Source organism: Cuculus canorus, chromosome 8 (assembly GCF_017976375.1).
Source record: "Cuculus canorus isolate bCucCan1 chromosome 8, bCucCan1.pri, whole genome shotgun sequence".
Lineage (NCBI taxonomy): Eukaryota > Metazoa > Chordata > Aves > Cuculiformes > Cuculidae > Cuculus > Cuculus canorus.
In genome coordinates this window covers 14,556,370-14,575,361 of record NC_071408.1, presented here as the reverse complement: position 1 = coordinate 14,575,361, position 18,992 = coordinate 14,556,370, and the positions used below count along the sequence as shown (strand labels likewise).

General features: G+C 37.3%; 1 protein-coding gene across 4 annotated transcripts in view; it reads right to left on the bottom strand.

Annotated features, from left to right (window-relative positions):
• The window catches only part of DPYD (dihydropyrimidine dehydrogenase), a 362,200-nt gene that overhangs the window by 169,194 nt on the left and 174,014 nt on the right, over positions 1-18,992 (bottom strand). For 3 of the 4 annotated variants that reach the window (XM_054072633.1, XM_054072630.1, XM_054072632.1), the window contains exons 12-13: positions 10,187-10,371; positions 2,733-2,948 (exon numbers count right to left, since the gene is read on the bottom strand). In XM_054072633.1, the coding sequence (XP_053928608.1) occupies positions 2,733-2,948; positions 10,187-10,371 (401 nt within the window). The remainder of the gene's footprint in view (positions 1-2,732; positions 2,949-10,186; positions 10,372-18,992) is intronic. The other variant, XM_054072631.1, reaches the window with a different exon arrangement.

Sequence of the window (18,992 nt, the reverse complement as noted above, 5' to 3'; positions counted from 1 at the left end):
TATCAGTGATGGAACACAGCGGTGAATTTGGTAACCAGCTCTGGAAAAGGGAGCATTTCTCCTGCAACTGTGCACGCCACTGCCACACAGGCAGTTTCAGCTTTGCCTTTAACTACCGCAAATAAGAAGGAAGCCTACAAGTTAAACCCAACCAGGGCAGATAAAAGTAGGAGACAAGCAGGATGAACACAGAATCCCGCTCGTATCACATACAATCAAGGCTGCAGTGGAGGAGCTTCAGCTGGCAAAAACTGTATCTAGCAAGCTCCCTTCCTCCCAGAAGCTCTTCCATTCTTGAGAACTGTACTGTTTGGAGAGCAGCTCTGTCTCATCCCACTGACTTTGCAGGCTTGTGCCTGGTCCTGCCACACAATTAGCTGTGATTAGCTGGGCAGGACAGCTCAGTCTGAAAACTCTACTTCCATTGGTACCACAGCCCAAGAGACTACTCTGCACCCTGTGGAACACTGCACATGATTTATGCCTACATAATCAGAAGCCAAGGGGATTTTTGGGAAAAAAAGTTAGCGGGTTATGCCAAGCTATATTATTGCAAAGTCTCTACCAACTCCTTTTTCTAGCATTAAGTCAACAAGAGTCATCTTTGTGTAGTGCTCATTGTTTATGTAAGAACTGCTGTATCTCATTAAGCTTTTCTTCCCATCTGCAATATTTATTTTTGTAGAATTAATTACAATGCTACTATTATAAATAAAAGCAATTTTATTTCTGCAGCACCTTGCAGCCAATCATCTCAAATCATCTCACGAGTACTAAGGCTTAACACCTGTGGGAAGTACACTACTGGGAAGAATACCACAGTAGAGAAACTAGGTAGTATTTGGGCAGGACACAGTCCTACTGCACAAAGCAATACATCATTCAAGAGTTCAGGCACCAGAGGAAGACTACTGCCTCCTATTGAACTTTAGAAGAAAGCTTAGCTAGAAATAGTGATCATTGGACTAGAATTCATCCAAAGCAATTTTCTGAACTTTTTCTCTTTAAAACAGATTCTACCTGTACTACCTTATTACAACAAATAAAAAAATATATTTTAGAACCACTTAAGTTACTTGCTCTTAGCAATCCTCTCACTTAAAAGATCTCCATCCAAGTCACACCTCCAGAGAATTGCATCCAGTGGAATACTTTGCAGTCGCCATTTCAGAAATCACTCAGAGTCTGCTGCTTAGTGAAGTACCAACATCACTTCCTACAACATGCATGTCTTTCCTACTGAACTCCCACCCAAGTTGGAGTTCAGCCAGTGTCTGTTTAGTTTATTGAGATACACAGTAATCAACATGCAGTCTAGCAGGACTGAGAGTATATCAGCCATAAAATGGATAAATAAATAAATCTCAGTAGTTGCTATGAGTTGCCTTTCGCCTAGGCACTGAATAATTACAGCTGAGGGTATGTTATACACGTAAGTCAGTTGTAAACATACTTGAATTACATTTATGTCCTAAAACGTGTTTTAATAAGAAACCCTGTGAAGTAGATTGGAATCTCCATTGAAATCCAGAGGAACCCTCCCTTCCTCAGGGCTGCTTCAGGTCTGAGTGACAGCAGGAGCCAGTCTGATGTATCTTACAGTACGCTGCAGTAATACAGTGCTTTGTCCTTAGACTTTCCTCATATTAGAGGGCCACCCTCTACAGTTAATTCACCTATGGTACTAACCCATGTAGAGCTAGCAGTGTAACAAATCTACCTTTTCTCTTCTGCTAAGGTGTAGTACACTTTCACATGCCATTTCTGAACCAAGAATAGAAGCCCCTTGTTTCCAAGTTCATCTAAAAAGCTTTCTTCAGCCCATGCTACTGTTTGTCACTGGTTGACAACACATTGCCGTTATTCACACTGTTACTCTGGCCTACGCCCAAAGACTTACCTTTGATCCTCTTCCTTTCTCCACAAGTCAAACTATCCCTACAGTTCAGCCCAAATTCTGTTTCTTTTCTCTGCAATACATTCACAAAACTGTCGGTTTATTTCATTTAGCTTCTCGCTCAGTCGCATTTTGACGTTTTAAATGTAGTAACAGGAAACTCATCCCGAATGCAATTCTCAGGTCAAACAAGCAATTACACACTTCAAATCTGTACAAAATGCTTTTTTTCTTAGATGCCACACTAAGCCATAGTCTTCAAGACTTATTTCTAATTCCTTCCTCTTCCACTACAGTTTACTGAAGGTTTGTAGTAAAACGACACAACATCTCTTCCCTCTATAGGCTTCTTTTATGTTGCCTCCATCTTTCTCTTCCACTACCCACCCAGCCTCAAGCTTACACCCACATTATCACAATATAACTGCAACACAATTTCAATGGCTTATCTTGGCAGTCCTTGGCACAGAAGCTGCTTTTCATGAGTTGCTCGATAAAGCTGTTACTCATACCCTTTGCATTTTGAGCCCTCACAGACTGTATTTTCACCGCAATATGTTTTTTAAAAGGAGTATTACTTTTACTAGTTGTCTAATATTAAAAGACTGGGGAATAAAAGGGAAGAACGTAACAGCAAACAAAACTAGAAACTGTGTCACCTTTACACCGCACTGTTATATCCTCCCTGCCTAGTTGACCTACACAATGCACTGTACCCCTCCCTGCTATCTTTATGCTAGCGAGATATAACAGTGCCATTTCCAAAAGATTCAGACTTTTTCAAATATAGAAAGAAATTGTTACATGAGAAATATACCTTAAAATATTTCCTTACCTTATCCAGGGAGAATGTTTTAGTGACAGCAAAGCCCCATCCAGCTTCAAAAGCTCTTCGAATCATTGAAGAACTAGTAGCAGGAGTTGCACTGGCAAGGCCAAAAGGATTTGGAAAATTCAGTCCAGCCATTTCTACACTGATGTCTACTAAATCGATAGGAGTATAGAAGAGTGGGAGTTCTGGAACAGTAGAAACTTCAGCACCATATAAAGACTGCAAAAAAACAAGCAAAAAGCACAGAATTGTTTGGTGATTAATTTTTTATACTTTTTCATTAATTCAGATAGGGAACAAGTCATATATAACAAATGAAAGTTTAGGTATTCTATTATGTGTTCAGACTTGCAACTCAGTAAAACATGCACAGATTTGCATGTGCAACATCTTCTGTCTAAATAGCATTCATGCTGAAATATTATATCACACTGAAAAGAACTGAATAGTAATAACAATTAAACAGTTATTTCATATTCTGTACTGCTAGCCTGGTTCAGTCCAAAGGTTTATTCAGTAGCCGTGAGATTGAAAAAAAAAAAACACAGGGTAGGCACAGACAGACCCTTTCCCATTTTCCTCCCAGGTGTGAATTTATAAAAAGTGTAGGGATTTGTGAAAAATGAGGGAAGGCATCCATGTGCAGGATCACTCGGCCCTAACTCAATGTATTTTAAACTCCTGCACCTTTTTTCCCCTCTTTTGAAGATTTTGTCTAGTCTATGAAATGGGATACATATCAATATAGACCAAACTATTATCGTTTTAATATTGAATTGTATTAATATGGATACTTTAAGGGTGACAAAAATGTAATTCGGGATCAAAGAAGAACATAAACATTATGACTGTGACACCACAATCACTTTTTTTTTTCATTTTAAACACAAGCTTTTCTCTGGAGTCAGTGAAAAGCTTTCAATGTAAATTTTGCATCTAATACTGTAAAAATTGTAGAGATAAATCCATACATTTTCTAGGTATGGATGCTGAACAGCATCCTAATCAGGCTGTGATTCTGTGAATTAAAATTTTTGCTCACTCAGATGCTCGGCAAAAAAATAACAATAAAATAAAGGAAGATTAGAAGAGAAGCCCTGCATAGTCTGTGTTCCTAGTAAGTCTCAGCTAAGATCAGAACAGTTTCTTCTATCTTAAAAAAGAAGATTTCTTCAACAGGACAAAAAGAACTACTATTAGAGGTGTGGAGAATATTTTCTGTACCAGCGTAAAAACCTGAACCACTTATAAACTGTTGCCTTTGGGTTGTTTGTTTTTTTTTGTTTTGGTTTTTTTTTTTTAGTTACCCTCTTTTTATGTAAGAAAACTAATAAACTAATAATCATGGATGGGATGAGGGTTTTTTTTTTTTATCTGTTTTAGTGTCTTTTGTTTCCTAGGCTGCTTCAAAACCAGTGAGTTCACATGTCTGTTTTGGTTTGGGACTGTCTGGATTCACATCTCAGATTATGACCCAAAATGTTTGATTCCTTGGAGAGAGAGGACACATTTGGGGGCCTATATTTTCTGATAGTTTAAAAGGATTGAAATTACTGGATTTATCTTAGCCTGAATGATGCGAACCTGCTGTGTCCCTAATGGTGGACATTTTGAGAAAAGCAAATTTTTAAAGATCCCTAACACGTGGGACCAAACTCCATTCAGTATCACGACTTCTCCCAGCTGGCAGCCCATGCAGCCACACTTAATAAAAAGCCAGACATCCCCCATTTCCCCCTTCGTGAGTGCTCACTGCATCCTGCAAGACACACTTCACAGGGCTGTTTTCCTACACCAGAAGAATCTGAGTTCTTAGAAGACCAAACAGCCCGGAACTCTACATCTCAAAAGCTTTTGTTAACTGACAAATCAAAGAAAAGGAAAAGAATAAAAGATAAAAAAGCAGTATTGTCTTCTGACTATCTTCAGTTTGATTTCATCCCCTTAACTTTTTTTTTTTTTAGTCTGTCTTAAGTAAAATTTCAAGTGCAAAATGTTGTTAGTCATGCCAAAACAGAACTTCCTGGATCACACAATTGAAATTAAAGTATTTTTAAAATGTTAGCACTTTTAGTCTCCTACCTATTTGGAAGTGGGGAAATCTGCGGAAATCTACACTTTATAATGAACTGTTACACTGAACTCCTTGATTTTGATTCCGTAAGAATGACAGCAAAGAAAGACTTAGGAAAATGTTTTCGGCCAATTCCATTCTATGTGCACATGTGAGTAATAAGCCTAATTTTCCATTTTGAAAGCAGGTATTTGTTAATTCAGTTGCTATTTAGAATTGTCCAAATGTTCTCTGTGAATGTATTTCAGTCTGTGGACTCATTGCTTGCATAACTGTAAACATTGATTGCAATAGGCAGACAGATTAAGTTCTTAATATGCAGGTTAAGTTACATCGTACTGTTTCTTTTCCCAAGCAGGACAATTTAATCTCTAAAGGTTGTTCTCACCTAAAATAGGCATTGCTTGACATCATTGATTCTTAACTGAAGACCCAAAATGAGCTTTCTGAGAAAAAAGAGAAAACAAATCCTACACAAGACTTTTGAACCAGGTAGTTGAATAGACCCTTGCAAAAATAGGCCTTGCTTCCTGCATGCCACCAGGTCAACTGGTCATAGGCAACATTCCAAATCGTATGCCAACAGGCCTATCCTTCCTGCCAAATTCCCTCACTAAGAATAAACCCACAAACAATTCCACTCAGCCGCACTTAAGCACTGCAAGATGTGCCTAATGGTTTGTTAATTATGAGGTGACCAGAGGTGGAGGTGGCAGGGGAAGTAGAACAAAAAGTTTCAATGGAATAAACCAAGTCTTTAAAAACACACAGGGGTAGGATGCAGCAGAAGGCTCAGTAGCCGGTGGCTATGCATCCTGACAGATTTATCTCCCTCCTTCCTATCACTTCCCTTCTTGCTCTATTTATTTTTTGCTGTTTTTTCCTTGCAGCACAACACTTATAAAAGAAATAAATTTACTAAGCTCTGATGTGTTGTTTTCTACAAAGCAAAACTTTTGGCAAACCAAAATGTTTTATTACTTCCTGAAAGCAAAATCATCTTTATAATGAAGGATTTCCCTGACATTGCACAAACAAATAGGAAAAAAAAAAAGCCTGCAGGCAAGAGTTTATTTATAATAACTCTTCCCTTGATTTTTAAAAATAGAGGACAAAAAGTGTGGTCCTTTATTTCTCTAATTTGATGCCTACCAGCTGAGCTAACAATATTGCAGGTACTTACTGTTCCAGTCACATCAATTTTCTGGATACTGGAAGACGGTGGTGAAAAATCCACAGCACATCACATGCAGTGGCGCTACCTTACTCTAACCAGGATATGCCTAGAGGCAAAAGCAGCATGGTCTGTAGTGCAAGGCTGAGAGATAGAAACTCAGCTTTAGACCTGATACAATTCGAGGCATTCATTTTCTTCAGATGGAGAAATTTCTTAACCACAGTGCTTTGGTCTAACTCCATTACGAGACATTTAACAAAGACAGACTGTGAAACTGAGTAGTTGTATTACCTCTACTTTTCACAGAGAGCCTTCCCTACAAATGCTATCGCCTAGAAGAGTTTTCTGGAATACTTTCATCTCAATGCTGCTTTCTCTATTTCTAAGTCTAATCTTTAAATGTAACTTTTCTGCACTGCATGTGTATATTCTCTCTCCGATTACCCGTTATATTTTACTTTGTTAAATATGTTTAAACTTTGTTAAATATGTCTACACTTTTTCATACAATCTCAGAATGGTTGTGGAAGGGATGCCTGGGGACCAGCTAGTTAAACACACTTGCTTAGAGCAAGGTTCACTAGGGTAGGTTGCTCACGGCTCTGTCCAGTTGTATGGAGATTTTCTAAGCTCTTTCCTAGCTTTCTGTTTCTGGAACAAACATATTGCTTACTCAGTGGTAAGTAACTAAAATATCAAGTTTTCTGCACTTGCATTTAGTCCACCTTTTTGCAAATAGTGCTTTGTCACTCATCTCCATGCTAGTGTTTCAAATGTTGTTTCATAGCTAAACAAAGGGGCATTCAATATTGCCTTTGGTTATCCTGAAAAGAAGCAGACAACATAAAATGGCTTCAAAGACAAGCTTCCTGGGGACCACACATCTCTGGTATCGATTATGAAATAACATACACTCATGCATGCTTGAGGAATATATCAGAATAGCCAGCTTTCATAAAAGAATCAGCAGCTATACTCTTCAGATACAAAGTTCATATAATTTTTGACAGCATAGACAAAGAAAAAAATAGCAAATATACAATACTGGTTCAAAATAACAGAGTGATGTGCTCAAAATTCATATTGAAGAGCATCTTACTGGAGTTCAATTCATAACAGTTGGTATCCGGCCCTCTATTCTTTAAGTCTATCATGTATATTTCAGTCTAGGAAAAATATAAAGTAATTGTCCAGACTGGGGAGATTACAGTAATGAAAATACAGATTTAAATAAAAGAAAACCTACTGTGAATTAGAGAGGAAAATCACTTTTTAAGAAGGATTCTAATGAGAAGAAGATGGCAGCTTGACAGCCACATATAGGAAAACACTCCACAGGTAAGTGTATGAAAGGAGCAGGAGTGAAGCATGAAGGCTGGTGCAGAGGTCCAGGAAGAAAATATTGGAAAAATCACAATGTGAGAGCTGTCTTTGCTCTCAAGGCAGGCATAGAAAATTAGAAGTTAGTCCTGCAATAATTTTGAATTATCCAGAATATAACTATCGCATTATTAAATTCTATTCACTGATCAAAAAGTAATTAATGGTAAGTGAGGCACAGAAGAGAACAGTAGACTGTATTGCTTCTGTACAAGATCATAAAGTCACTGTTGGACAAAAGTGAGTGTCACTGCAATCCCCAAACTAAATAAATCAGCAACATTATTTACAGAGATTTTTACCTACTTTATGGAAAAACAGAAAAAGGTTGAATGCTGAAAAAATGTGAATAGTAGATAGTTGAATGAATTGGACTGGTTCTGTTTGGATTTCTATTGACTTGCAATTAAGGGTTCAAGGAAGACCGACTACATTTACTAACAGGTTCTACTACAACTATCCTTAGTTAGGCTTTGACTGGTCATGTTTATATAAACTAACCCGACACAGCCGCAGGCAATAAATTCTGAGAGGAACATATTCTTCATATAGTGGGAGGAACATGTTAAGAGGCAGGAGAAATTTAGGCAAATAATGATGGAAAGTTTCCAGCTTAAGAGCACCCAAGAAGCTTCTGTAAATAACTCCCAGTTTTGAACAGAAGGCATTTCTGCTGGAGAGTCCTTGAGTCTGGATCTCATGTTTCACTTGACCATGTGCCAAAGCTTGCAACGACTGGAGTTTCAGGGCACATATCAGGCCCATCTGTTTGCTTAGCCTTTTGCCTGGAGTAGGCTGGGATACAATCAGCATGCCATTCAAATAGTGCATTCTGCAAGTAGTCTGGATGGTGGTTTTGAGTTTCAGCCTTTGACATGGTCTTGGGTTGATTGAGAAATCCTACGGAATACCTTTATTTTGCTAAAGGCTGACTACACTATTTATAGATTTTGGTGCTGAGATAGTTGCCGATTTTTTTACCTGTTCCTGTAACTAACATGCAAATGGATAGATGGCATCAATGTATTTATTTAAAATTTAATGTGTACTCAAGCCAGACATTCAGATCAAAGGAAGGTTGCTTGCCGTAGAATATCACAGCAGACAGAAAATAAGTTGGTGTGTAAGGGTACCTGGCCTACCCCAACAAACATCTGGGGTACACAATCCTCCTTTAAACAACTTCTTTAAAAAAAACCCCTCTCCTTCAGTCACTAATATGTCTACCAAATCCAAAAACTGGTGAAGTAAATTGCCAAATCACAGCATTCCGTACCACAGCAACCAGATTTTATAAGGGCTACACATCCAAATAAATGCCCCTGGGCAACCCATTCATCTAATAGCTGGAAAGGTGACACTTGACATTTGGAAACTTCCCTGTGAAGATTGCTGTAAGGCTTTCCCATTAGCTTCCTGGTGAGACTGTAAGGTCGAATAAGCTGCCTTGAAACCTGCAAAGGCTAGTGGAAATGCTCTAATTTCACAAGTCTGCTTGATTTAAAATTCTAATTCTCAAGGAATGACTATTCAGATTTTTTCCAAAGCATTCGGTACATTCCAGAGAGAAATAAGCAAGCTTTGAGGAGGAAGCAGCACGATAAAGGAAGGTTTTTAAGTGATGCGTGTATTTCCAGAGTTTAAAGAGGAAGGAGACAAAAAGGACGAGATAGTCCCCCTCCCCATTCCCCCTGTCACAGTTACCCAAATTCACTGTGCACTCAGAAATTAAGCAAGCAGGTCAGGGATTAAAGATGTTTCACACTCAGCATTTTCATAGGGTCTAAGAAGGCAGGACACAAACAGTGCTTTAGAACAAGTGAGAAAAAATATGCACAGATACTAACAACAAGCTTTCAGTCGAAGTATTTTTAGGAAGTGAAATCAGACCCCAACAGCATGAAATCGCACAAACATGCAATCAGAGAGGCTTTGAGCAGATGGATGGAGGAGAAAGACATCGAGTTGTTACAGTCCCAAAATCAGTTGTTCGAATCTCTTTCTGTGGGAGAATGAATCATGTATCATGTTTCTAAAAAGTTTCTTGCAGTATGAATGCACTCTTTGTCAGCTGGTTCTCCACACACAGGCTGTCTCCTGTCCCTGCATGTTCCTTTGCAAGTCCTCTAGACTTTGCGTGCTTTCTTTTTCTAGAAAAATTACAGCAGAGGTGCTCAGTCAGTGACACATAAGGAGCACTGAAAGGGAACATGCAGTCACCAGATTTTCAAGGCTTTACACCCCTTAAACTCACACTTTCCATTTAAATTCTCCTTTGCATTATTCTCCTTTGTGCATTCTTTTGTCCAGTTTATCTATCTTATCAGAGCAAACTTTGGTTCTGGTGTAGATAATGTTAGTGCACTGTAAACTGTTAGTACACTTGTACTCTAAAAATACTAAAATTGTCTTGCCCACATAACAAAACTGGCAGTATTTAATTTTTACTCCATTCTCTAGTGAGAGATTTTACTTTTTAATATTAATGGACTTGCTTCTCTTCCCAATTAGGACCTCTACTTGCATTGTGTACCGTGCAGGAAGGCTTGCTACCATCCAGTGAAATTCAGAGCTGGGGCCAAGAAAATGTTGCTTTGATTTTAGTATTAAGATAAAGTAAGACAGCTGGGTTAAACTATTCAAACTCAGGTATATGATCCAAGTTGAATGAATCTATAATGTTCAAATCACCAGATAATCTAGATATTATTTCCTCAAAACTTGTATTTTTATTCTAATCCACAATGAAGTTATTTTAAAAATCACAATAACAGTATCTAAAAGCAGGCAGAAATGGGAGAGAGAGAAATAGTTTTAAAAAATCACCTGTATGTATCTGTGCATGTACCAGGAAGCTTGCTTTCCATCATTTACGGATTCCACTGTAGTGTTAGCAAGACCACCAATGTCACCTCCTGCAAAAACCCAGGGTTCACTTGTTTGCATAGTTTCTGGATCTACTTCAGGAAGACCCCATCTGTTAAACTTGAGAGGTGCCATGGCCTCTCTGACTGTAATTAAAGTGAACGACAAGTATGTTAATAGAAGAAACAAAAAAATGTTGCTAAAATCTGTTAAATATACATTGGTATCAATTAGAAATGCAGTCCAAGTCCTCATTCTTTCACTTACTTAAATGCAATTTTACAGTAGAAATTAAAAGACCTTTTTATATACATGAGTGTTTCCATTGAGCTAGGGGAGGTAACTACTACAAGACTTAGACAGAAGAACAACATGAATCATATAAAACAGCAGTTCGGTAATATCAGAAAAGTAACCAGTTCCTCTGTGTCTGCAAAGCCAGAGTTGTGTACAAGATAAATGTACACAAGTGTCAAAAGAAGGGACTGACACCACACAGGTTTATGAAATAATTGATGCTAATTTTCTGGTTGCTCCTTGAGAAAACATGGGGAAGTCCCTCAGAAGCTGTGATTCACACTGGCATTATTCATCTCCCAGGGAAAAAGTCCAGCACCTCTGAAAAGCCTATTAATGAACAATCTTAACAAAGGAAAAACATTTTTTTTCCCTTTCCCTCCACCCCTAGCTTTGCGCTGCACTTAGCTTATCAACATGCTTTGCTCCTGAATAACCTACCATACAGTTTCTTGTGTGACTTAATAGGTAGTATATGATTTTTGAAATGAAAAAAAGAAGGTATATGATGCAATTTCTAGAAATTAACTTAGATCTTCAGAATTTACTTCGCACATTATTAACCCTCACAATGGAATGATATCCTGCTACTTTTTGACGGGTCATTATTAAACCTGACTGAAAATTTTGAGATGGAACATTTTCCCACCATGAAATGTTATGCTATCAAGGATTTGGTTTTGGCAAAGTGTGTTGGTTTTAAAGAAATTTAATTCTGAAAAAAAATATATTGCAATAAAGTCAAAACTATCCTGACTAAATATTTAAACTCAGAACATCCTGAATGTAAGACTGACTTTGAAGCTTGTAATGTTTATTAAGAATAAAACCATAAAATCACAATCAAAGTGAAATGTCTACATGAAGACAATACTTCTTGTATCTTTTGCACTGCAATCTCTGATGTTTTCTTAGAGCATTCATTAAAAGATATCTTAATTTTTTTTTCATGTTAATAAATGGCACATATAGGCATTCTGCATATTAACTATTACTGACCTGAAAAAGAATGTAGATGTGAAAATAAAAAATATTTTTTTGTACTGCACAGCATTATACAAATTGTACTAAGTACACATAAATGCTTAGGAAAAAATCTTGTTCTATATTAACATTATTTTTTATTATGCATTTCCAATTATTGTATTATAATAGCAACAAAATTTCAAAATACCTTTGTGAAGAAAATCACTTTTTCAATAAATATTTTTAGCAAATGTTGACAGTATATATCAAAATGGAGGGATTTTACATAGCTTTGTCTACAGGAACTGAAGATTCTACAATAAAACACAGCTTAAAATTGCAATGTCCCTTGGGGACATACCACTAGCAGATGCAGATTGCCAAGGTCAATTAAATTGATGTAGTTGCGCTGTCATATATGTAAAAGAGAAACCTGCCAGTTTAAGACAAAAACATTTCTCCAATATGAGACAAAGTCACAGTATTGCTCCAGTGCACGCCTGAACATACAGCAAGCTTCAAATGCATCTTTCTTGCACACCATTGTGATGGAATTTTCTTTCCAGAGTCTGTATCTCTCTTCACCTCCAAATCATACATTAGAAGTGTATTTCAAAGTGAGGGCTGTATATAATCAAGAGCAAAATAATGAAACAGGAAGCAAGGCAGAAACATTGCCAGCTACTTGTCCCACCTACGCTCTCTTCTTCGCCCTTGGCATACAAAAATAGCCAGAGGACTCAAATCCAAGGCACTTCTTTGTAACTGGTCCAGGAGCCAGAATTAAAAAAAAAGGACAGTTCTAAGCTAAAGTACTGTAGCAGGTTTTCATACCAGAAGTATTTAATCTATCTTCCAGACTTATTGCTTGCACAATCCTTCTCATCCACATAAACTTGTGGCTTAACTTGGCAAAAAGAATATTTGTGTAGCAACAGAATAAAAAACTTCTAAAATAATTTCCTTTAAAAATATTTAAATTGCTGGAAGATCACACCAAACACAACTTTCAGACTGAGACATTTTTTCAGTCTCGAAAATGAGTTTTTTGGTTGGTTTGGTTTTGTGCGGTTTTTTGTTTATTTTTTTAAAAAAGGAAAATGCTGATAATGGCTGATTGCACTTTTATTAAGAATGCTTCAGCTATATTTATAAATACATAAATTTTCTCTTTATGTCTCAGACTGTCTGTACTTCAAGAAAGCTTTTGATCATCTTATATTTGTCATATATAGTATAACTTATTGCATGCAGTGGTACCATCTCAGCATGTGGTGTAGGCAGTTCGTGCAAGCTAAATACGTACAGACTTGCAAAGACATGTTTGGAAAAAAAACCCAGAGGAAAACTTGGTGCTGCAGGGTTTGGTATCAGAGGTTTGATAGATGACTTTTGTTTCTCTGAGACAGGGCTGAACCACAGTAAAGGTGTTAGAGGGCAACACGCTATTGGAGATGTAGTTTTTCAGAGGAAATGATGTAAAACTGAAAGTTCTGACTACTTATTTCATTTCATCTTGAGGAAATAGGGTATTACCTCTGTTATCCTGGATCTATTACATTTCTCAAATCTATCTTTGGATTGTTTTGTGCTAAAATAGCAGTCTGGACATAATTATATCAAAAGATTTATGAGCGTCAAGAATGCTCAACCTACCTTCTCTTGAAACATCTCTCCAGGGAATGGGGATTTGTCTGCCTAATCAGTATTTTTAAAATTGGGAAAGAACATTTCCCTGATAGTAAGGTACCCAGCAGCTATTTGGTTCTGCCTTTTTTGTAATCGCCAAGATTTAGGCTCAGTAAAAATAAAGGCATGATTTAAAAGTGTCTTATATAAGAGTTCCTAGAGTCCTCACAATTTGGATCTGGTACCTGGGGTAACTGTGAGGCTGAAAGGACCACCTTCAAGACTACCTGCAGAAAGAAGGGGAGAACTTTGGTCTTCATAAAGGAAAGTCTCTTCTCTGCCCCTGCAAGGGGTGAGAGAGAGCCTAAGAGCCAAACCTGAGCTTGAAAGGAGGTGACTCAACTATCATTCTCTTAATTGCTGTTTTGACACTGAACAGTAAGCAAACTAGATACCAAATGGTGCTTGATTAGGGACAGAGGCTAAGTAAAGTGCATATTTCAAATCCTTGCACCCTCAAACCCTTTAAAGTTTAAGAGCAACATAGATTTCTCTTGAAAATTCAAAGTACAACCCTGTGGCTGCGCTGCCTTCTCCTCCATATCCTATTGAGATATTATATATAATTTGAAAAGATCCTTCTGGATGAAAGACAACATACAATTGCATTATTCTAATGCTATCAAGTGATGATAACACAAATAACACTAAACAAAAGGACAATTCTGAATATATATTCCAAATTTGCTATATTCACAGCGTACACAAACACAAATGGAAAAGCAGCAGCAAATTATAGCACTTGCAAAAACAATATTAAAATATAAGTGAATACAGAAAAAAATATTTTAATTAACAAAACAAATCAAATGGAAAAGATGCCTCAAATAAAGCTTTAAAGTGAGTCTGTGTGTGTTTGGATTGCCATGACTAATTATGCATCCAAGTAATGTGTGTTCAATTTGGGCTTATTTAAATAGCAGAAATGCTCATTAGTTGCAGTATATCTGTGAAGCTTCAATAAACAGTTTAATGGTTTTTATGTTTAACCAATTTCATAAGTTCCTGTAATTTTAGCTTTAGTAGCTCATTAATGTTATTTTTGATATCCATCTTATAGACTTCCTTTACAGTGAACAGTAGCATTACTTCAGAAAAATACAAATATACTGCAACTTTTTTATTCTCAAATATAAAACTATAGCTGTCACATACACCAACAGAATGATTAACTGCTGACTGGCCAGTCTAAATGTGCCGCATATAAAGAAAGGCACAATCATGCTTCCCACAGCCTCTGCCCTACTAGCATGTTGAACTAGAATTAAAAAGTGGTTTGAATAGATAAAGCTGGGTCCACGTGTGCTAGGAGAGGCTCTTGCTGCAAGCTGGTACTGACTTTGTTTTCTGCCTGTCACCAGAAAGCAAATATTTACTGATGCCTATTGGGTGAAAGAGCAGAATTCCAGCTCCAAGTTAACAGGGCTTTAGAAGCCATCACAAAGTCCCTTTTGGATACTGGAAATCAGTAATCATTTCACGGTGTGGAACTGCTGCACCCAAACTCACTTAGGAAATCTATTTCTAGAGAAAAATCTTATTCCAAATGAGTCAGCAGGAAAACTGCCAGCTATTTCACTAGGAATCTTTGGAAACTATAAACATTTCTTTTTTATATGACAATTTTTTAAAAGTTTGACTTTCTGTGACTATTCTGTGGGTGTGAGGCAGATGCTATGCGAGTAGGGAGACACCAGGTCAGCCCTGCAGGCGTTCCCAGTTGGGCGTCTCAGCCACCTCTCTTCCTCCCTCTTAGTCTTTCATTAGATAGTCAAGGGTACAGTGCTTTGAGGATGAAGTTACCTAGTTGTCTGACCAGACAACGGCATGAAGAAACTCAACACTCCCTGCAGGTTTACTGGTTTCTGCATCATTTCAAGTTCTGTATGTGTACAAAGGAAAACTTAAGTCTTTTTCACTTAGAAGCTCAGAGCTCTTTGCCTTTTTTTTTTTTTCCTAGGAACTGTTCCTCAATCCATACAAATAAATATTAATTTGGAGTGGGTTAAATCATAAAATTCTAAGCTGCTTAGGCAAATTTTATCTTTGCTGTATGTTGAACTACACTGGAGGGGCAGTAGTTATACTCTGGTAAGCCTTCTGGAGTTTGCTGTTGTAGTTTCGAAGAAAAATGACAATTGTACTAAAAGTAAAAGCAAAATATCTAAAAAGTTGTGACTGATTCTCAGAAACGTGAAATAAAACTTTGCCCTTCAGTTACCATGCAACTGCTACTACCTGCTACTACCAAAAAACTCATAAACATATTTTTGCTCAGAAACAGCCCACTATTTCTTGAGCAGTTTTGCAAAGGTGGTATTTGGCATTTGCTTGGATATTTTTGCATTCCCCTTTTTTGTCTCTCTAGGAAAATAAAACAGACATGATTATATTAAGATTCAGTGTTCTGGAAAATGGGAATACTTCCTCTTTAGCTGCAGCCTGCTAAGCAGTGCTGAATTAAACTCACACTGCCAGTTCTCTCTCCTCCCTTAGTCCCTTGTCCTGCACTGCATTTTGTAGTGTGTTTTGAACAAGTGTACTATTTTCCATAATATCTCCATGAGTCTCCTCAGAAATTCAGGAAAATAAATTAGAACAAAGATTTTTGCTCCAGTGCAAAATGTTGCAGGCCAAAAACATTGTTCCCTTTTTTTCTTATCAGAACAAAACAGATAAGAAAATGGTTATTCAAATTTTAGACTTTAAAAACAATTAGACTGGTGTTAAGTAGGATGCTGAGGCTATACATAGTGCTAGAGAGTACACAGAATTGTATTTGTATTTATTGAGCAGTTGCAACTTGGAATGGTGACAGAGATATTTCAGTAACTCACTAATACTTCACAGACCTCAAAAATAACAAACCAAGCAACAGCGCAGGAACATGAGGAAACGTACAAAATTCTGTTAGAGCTCTTTGTTTATGTGTGTCAATTATAATGGCTTGTAGGCTTTGGTAAGCTATGCAATAAAAAAAAAAAAGCAGCTTGTGCTTGCAAAATCTTTTTTATCAACAAGAAGCAAAACATTACTCTTACTCCATATGCAGTAATTTGATTTGAACAATTTATTGGGGGGGAGGTCTGGTTTCAGTAAAATGGTAATGCTTTTAAAATAACCTAGAAGGTAACTCTCCTGTTTTGTCTATTAGCAACTTCCCAAGCATAAAATGGACTTAGGAGTCCATTTTTTAAATTAATGATGCGTTTACATGATTCCCAATGGGAGAATGAATAATTACTAGAACTGCTGCTTAAAAATAAAATCAGTGTTTTAACAAAGCAAAAAAGACTAAATACTTAACTGAGCACATGGAATCTCAGTTGCAAAATTAATAGTTACTGTGCAAGAATACGAAACATCTTATTGAGGATAATAGACTAGAAAAAGCTTTCTAACCTATGAGCTATTGCTGCTCAGGAGAGCAGTCACCCGCATGCTTATGTCTTGTTAAAAAAAAAACATTAAAACTTGAGCATCAAGGCTGCCCTGAACACTTTGCTGAACTGGGGCTAAGTCTGACTGTAATCCCGCTGGTTTTTGTAGTATTTTATTTATTCCTAAATCAGTAGCATCAGTATTTAACAATATAAATAGCAAACAGGACATATTCTGCTAGCTTAGCCCATACCAATACTGCATTTGAAGTTCCCTGAAGTGCCTTACGAGTTAGGTCAATTGATAGAGCTCTTCATATGAGCAATAATTAACACATTTATTCAACTTGTATCTGAACCATCCAGTCATAGAGTAATACAGACTAGAATGGCCCTCTGAAGGTCACATAGTTCAACCCCTTCATCAAAGTTAGATGAAGTTCCCAGTCACATCAGTTTGCTCATGGCATTGTGCGCTTTTGAGTACCTCCAGTATTTTTAACACAGTCTTCTGTTGGAGAATACTAGAGTATCTTCATCTCTTAGGCACAAAAAAACACTTCCTTTGTAAAAAAATCCACTAAGAATATAAGATGCTTTTAGTGTGTGAGTGTGGGGGGGGGTATTTCTTTTTGTTATGTACGCTGAGGTAGCCTGGAGATTTGGTTGTAATCCAGCTCAATGGTTAAATGCAAATTTTACCTTCATTAACACAGCTTAGTCAAAAACCAAAGATTTAAAAGTAACTGAAATAGTATGCTCAAAATAAACAATTCAGTCCCTCAATTCTTAGTTTCTCTTCACTTTCACAACATTCAAACCAAATGCCTGGTGTTTTTCCTACTAAACTGATTGTTATTCTAATAGATGTTTCACTGGAAATACAGTGTGAAACTGAGGTGTATTGTTCACCTCCCAGGTAAATCACTCTTCTTTTGTGATCAGATCACTGCATGACTCTGTTCCCCTCCCATTTTATTTCCCTATTTAAAAATTTCACAAGTAATTTAGACAGTGAATATGTACTAGGATACACCAGTATTATGGCTAAGCAACACAAGAAGTTCAACTTTTTGGTTAAAGCGGGTTTAAATGTGGGAGAAAACACTCACTGGTTTATCATAGGGTCAATGAATCACAATAAAACATACTGATTGCATAGGCCACTACTTTATTTACTACATGAGGTTCTAGAAAACCTTCCAAAAAACCTAAACAGAGGACTTTAAAACCAACAGCAACATAACAAAACTCTCAGTCAAGTCAACTCCATGAACAGAGTAACTCATGAACGTCTTAAAGATTAAAACAATCTCAATTTTCTTCTCTCTGCTTCCTGGGGGTTAGACTGAGCCTTAAAACATGACCAACGCAGATGCCAGACACTTTTTACACAGCAAAACATCTCCAAGTGCAGTGGGATTATGTTCTCTTGACAAGACACAGACAGCACTTCACGTGCTCGCTAGAGCAGAAGGCAACTGTAGCGCAGGAGGCAAGTCCTGAGTAATTAGCACTAATATAGCCGGGTGCAGTTGCTGTCTAAGACAACAGCCTAGGCTGAAAAAACCTATCCCCAAGCAACAGTGACACAGACAAGGTAGAAGTGTTCCTGGAGTTAACTTCACATGTTCAAGGAACTAAGCTGATCTTTCTTTTATAGTGTAGGGAAGAGTTTAGACTCTTCTCATGGCTTTATAATGATTTAACTTTATATACAATTGGACTGGTGAACTGGGAGTACCGAGCAGCTTGATCAGATTACAGACAACTCTGCTAGCAGCTGTCTTCCAAAGTTCTTCAATGGGGCCTATAATTTATCAATATTTTGTCTTCCCATGAAGACAGTACACTTTCCGTATAATTCTACTGATAACTCTAGAAAATCTCATTATCAGAAAACTCATTCCTTTAACTTGATTTAAAACAGTGTTGTCTATAAAGCATACACAGAAAAGGCAGATGTGAGAAGTCATACATCTTATGTGCCTGAGGTATGTCTGCAGACGACACTGTTTACATTATTTTAGATTTATGATTTTCTTTGATTGAAAAGATTCCCCAAACAACATCATGCTAAGAAATTTTGAAACTCCCTGGGCTCTCGCAGAACCAGCATGTGATCATGAAATTTGCTAGTGATGTGTACTCTGAGGCACTTGCCAAATTTATAGAGGATTTATACCCAAAGGACCATGACAACATGTCATGGGGTAATTCACTGGCGTGACCATGCCCTGGAGAGGTAGGAACATAGATCACTAAGGATTTTGGTACCTATGAACCTAGATGGGTGTCTCCAGGCTGAAGATCTGTTCATCTTATCAATCTGTCTACTGCTGAGTCAGTGGTTTTCAATTTTCAGGCACATTTGATGTATATGCCTGAATACTTTAAATCTAACCTACTGTTAGAAGAGAACAGCCTGAGCTCTG